The sequence below is a fragment of the Danaus plexippus genome, chromosome 6, assembly GCF_018135715.1.
Source record: "Danaus plexippus chromosome 6, MEX_DaPlex, whole genome shotgun sequence".
Classification (NCBI taxonomy): Eukaryota; Metazoa; Arthropoda; class Insecta; order Lepidoptera; family Nymphalidae; genus Danaus; species Danaus plexippus.
The window spans coordinates 4,261,401-4,266,015 of NC_083540.1; the positions used below are offsets into that span (position 1 = coordinate 4,261,401).

Consider the following 4,615-nt stretch of genomic DNA (forward strand, 5'->3'; position numbering starts at 1 on the left):
AGTAAATCTACAAATACATTACAATACAATAGTTCAAAAACAATTTCAATTTCATTCTTGTTTCAATTATTTTTCATTTAACCATGTTATCGCTTCTTTTGTTACTTTTATATCAAATATGTCAACAAAATTTTTTAAGCGGTAAGTGAATTATTTTAATAAATTGAATAAACATAAAAAAGTAACTAGCTCAAGTCATTGTACAATTTTTTTTTTTGTTTTACTTAGTACACTGTTTGAAATAAATGTGTTTGCATTAAAATATTTAAAAAATATAGGTATATATGTAAAGTTAATAAATTTTAAATCTTTACCTAAAACGCCGTTAGCTCAGAAATTCCGCATGGATTATATGTGGGCACATTCCCACAAGACATTCTACAGACTTCACGATTTAGCTACGGATTGGTTTCAAGCGAGACAAATGTGTGAATCAGAAGGTACTACATTACTTATACCGGATACATTGGAAGAAATAGAAAACTTAAAACTACTTATGAGTAACATGAAGGCACATTATACTGCTATATTTATAGGAATACATGATAATTTTTCCGTTGGAAATTATCTCACCGTCAAAGGTAAATAAATGTCGTAAAAAAATACATACATATTTTTATGAAACTAATACGTTTTCTACAATTGGTTTTAAATGCAACTTTTTCTATATTAATTTTATCTTACAGGACAACCAATAACAGGTACAATTTTAGAATTGCTTTGGGCAGAAGGTATGCCAGACAACGTCAATGGTACAGAACACTGCGTTGTTATGACCAGAGAGGGTCTCTTTGAGGATCGTCCATGTACCGACATTTACCCATTTGTGTGTAAAATACGTGGAAACGATACAGTTTATAATCAGGCCTGTGACAATTTTGACGCAGGTGAGTAATAGATAAAACGAATAAATATTTTTGATCAAAAATATTAGTATCGTGCTGTATAAACATAAACTCTCCGATCCAATATTATTATTATTTGTCGAGTAAAAAATGTAAACTTCAGATAATAATTAAAGTAACAAACGCTAGATCAGCATGGGGGAAAATACAAAAGTAAAAATGAAAAATATTCCAATTTGTCACCCATTTTATAACAGAAAATATTTTATATTTTTATAGGCTACGCTCCACATAAAGCAATAAGTGGCAAATGCTATAAATTTCACGAAGAACCTTTATCTTGGCATGACGCTTTTTTGGCTTGTAACCTGGAGGAGGGACGTTTAGCTATTATAAACTCAGCAAAAGAGGCGAGTGTTGTAATAGGGTTCCTCGGAGAAAACTTAAATAGCAATGTACCCGATCCAAATATATTACACATTGGATTTAGTGACTTGATGTTTCAAAATCAATACAGAACTATAACAGGTTAGATATTCTATTACTATCTGGTAAATGTCATTATTAAAGCTTAAATTAAAGTTGCAAACGACCAAACTTCTTAAACCTAGATTTTTTTTTTTTGAAGTGACAATAGTAAGGGTCAGATTTAAATCTCTATGTAGGAATTTACGAATGTAACATATAATTGTTGCATTTTGTAAAATCTCATTAATATAAAACTTTAACGTATGACGTGTTTTGATAAAATTATGTTTTCTATAAATTGCATTTCTTTATGCTCTTTAGGAGAAACCTTAGAGAACGCTGGATATGCTTCGTGGACTCCGATGAAAGAAGATTTGAAAGAAACTTATAACAAGCGTTGCGGAGCCATATCTCGAACGGGTTTCCTTAAAACGACTTATTGTAATAGCCCTGCTATGTTTCTGTGTGAAAGAATAATAAATAAAACAAAAATAAACGCATATTAACAAGAAATCCTTCAAACAACAACCAGATTTATACTAACAAAAGTCTTGAGATATTAAAATATATTCTAATGCCGTTATAACTAATTATGAAATATTTTAAAAAGTCATGTTAATAAATAAGACAACATTAATTTATCCAAATTGATACGACAGCCGTGTTTGTTGTTAATGGCATGTGACCTCTCAGTGGATTTAGTATTGTGTAAGCGACATGTGACATAAGGACATCAACGTTACCTAAACCAGATACATATATATGTACGTTTGAAAACGATGCAAGCGCCGAACTATGCATCTAATATACTGTTTTTATACCAGGAATTTTTATTTAAAACCATATTTCCCATAAATTTCAAAACACCAGAATGTTATTCAAAAACCAATAAGTGAAAGTATTCATCTAGAATTAAAATAATATAATCTATATATAAATATTAACTAAAATACTTTATCAAAATTATGTTTCATTTCCTTCTTATAACTAAATTAAAGCTTTACTTAATCGGTTATCCCAAACCTAATGAGGAGGCGAAAAGTTAACACATGAACTTGAACAATTAAGTTAGTTAGAAGGTAGTCTATGATTAGAGGGATGTCCGTTATCCTTGCTCGAGGCAACCATCCTAAATTGTTTCCTTGAAATAGGGAAGGTGTACATTATTATTATGCAGGTATTCAGCATTATCCTTATATGTTTATAACAAATATAAAATATAACAAAAAATATTTGGATGAACTTTATTGCGCTCGTATTTTATAATTCGCCACAAAAATATTTTTCTTAAATGCACTCTCCTACAGTGTTTACTCAGGGGAGTAATATTTTTTTCCAAGCTTCCAAAGTATTGAAGAAAAATTAATAAAAGAAATACAAGTTTAGTAGCAAGGAAGTAAAAACTAACTTTTATACTTTTTACTTCGTTTCTTTTTTAGTTAATAACTAGGAACCTATTATATTATATTGTTTTTTATAAAGATTATTCTTTGCTAGATCAACTATTACTTGTAGAAACGTCTAAATATATTAGGATTAAATACTCATTTATTGTACTTACAAGTGTAATTCGACTGAAGCTGTATTTTTTTAACATAGGCCCTTTATTAATTTGTCATAAAAAAAAATATCTGAATTTCAACTGTATTGTTTTGAAACATAAAAGTTCTATTCTATAAACTACATCACAAATTGCAAATTTGATGTGTCCAACTGGTATTATTTACATCATAGCAGAATGGGTTTCGGTCTTTGCGTGTCCACTTTCCAATTACATTACTGTTAGTTAATTGATATTGTTGAATCAGTCTCTAGTCAAATTAAATTTAAAACTTAAATTGGAATAGTATTTTGAATGAAAATTATATATTTTGCAGGATACATTCATTTATATAGATATTAAAAGTGGATGGTACCACCTGCATTAAACAGTTTATGCAGGCGCCCGACGATCACTTTCGAGTTAAATTTTATTTGATTGCGAGCCTCACGTCACGCCGACAACAGGCTGATTGATGCATTGCCGTCGCGCTAGCCGTAGTCAAAGATGAAAGCAATTAATGCATAAAGTAACTATACGTTTGTTTTAAACACATTAATCGGAATCGATTTCACGAAAAGAGCACATTACATAATTCCGATTCTTCTTTCTGCCCTCACGAGCAATTAATTTAATTAACATCAATAAACATATCTGGTGCAGGTGTTTTAAGATATTTATAAAAATTGTATTTTAATTATAAAAATTTTATGATTTATCATTACTACTTGTAGTCACTCGAATAATCTTTTATAGGCCATTTTCATGTTATTGTTCTAAAAAGAAGTGATTATTTATTTATTATTTACAAATTCCAATGTAGAAGGGCCGGCGATAACTCATAAAGGACACATGAAAAGTCGTGATGGCGATAAAGCTCCTTTCATACGACATTAACTACATTAGTAACACCACATTTCGTAACAATCTGCAAGGTGACTCAGTGATGTGTGAATCCGAAGATACAGCGGCTCATTTCCTCAATCCAGCACAGCTTAATATTTAGTCAAACTAATGCTCCCTTATTTAACATGCACGTTGTAAGTATTGAGAGTTTTGTGCCAACAATAATATAATTTTAGTTTTTGCAATAAATATATTATAACTTTGATTAAAAAAGAGATTTTATATAAGAAAATGAAAAATTTAAACTTACAAAACACACAAAATTTGGAAAGAAATTATAATATTTTTGTTCAAATCCAAAACACCTAATTGAAAGTCCAGGTAGATTACATCACCATTTTTAATTATACCTCTTATTATGCATATGCTAAAATGTCAGTTGCATTAAAATAAAGTTTATTACTAAATCAGAAACATACATACATTGAAGATACACGGAAGGATGTCTTGAAAATTTAATGAAAAGCAATGAAATTTCATAGCTTTACTGAGGCGAAGTGACAATAAAATTGCTTCTCGATTCTGATCACACTCGTTTCAATATTTAAATGCGGGCCAACACCTGAGACGTTGCGCCTCGCTTGAAAAATGCTTATTATACTTCTTTCTCGTAAATGAAAACCAATTTTATTGCGTCTAATGTAATGGCTGTTATCAATTCATGTTCGGAAAAAGAAAAGTCGTTAATAGTTCCCGTTTTATTACACTTGCAAACGTTTATTTTTTCCGGAATTTTTAAAGATTACTTCGTCACGTTACTGTAGAATTTTTTTTATTGTTTTATATAATTAACATGTTTCACATATACAAAACTATCAATGCATGAAATTTGTTCAATTGAAAACAAAATCTAAAA

The 4,615-nt window shown here is 29.6% G+C and overlaps 1 protein-coding gene across 1 annotated transcript; it reads left to right on the forward strand.

Moving 5' to 3' along the window:
* On the forward strand, window positions 1–2,136 carry LOC116779276 (C-type mannose receptor 2-like). Its single transcript, XM_032673547.2, has 5 exons — window positions 1–141; window positions 330–581; window positions 687–887; window positions 1,125–1,373; window positions 1,635–2,136. Exons 1-5 carry the CDS (start codon window positions 84–86, stop codon window positions 1,817–1,819), a joined length of 945 nt encoding a protein of 314 aa, XP_032529438.2. The 5' UTR covers window positions 1–83; the 3' UTR covers window positions 1,820–2,136.
* Window positions 2,137–4,615: the final 2,479 nt, after the last annotated feature.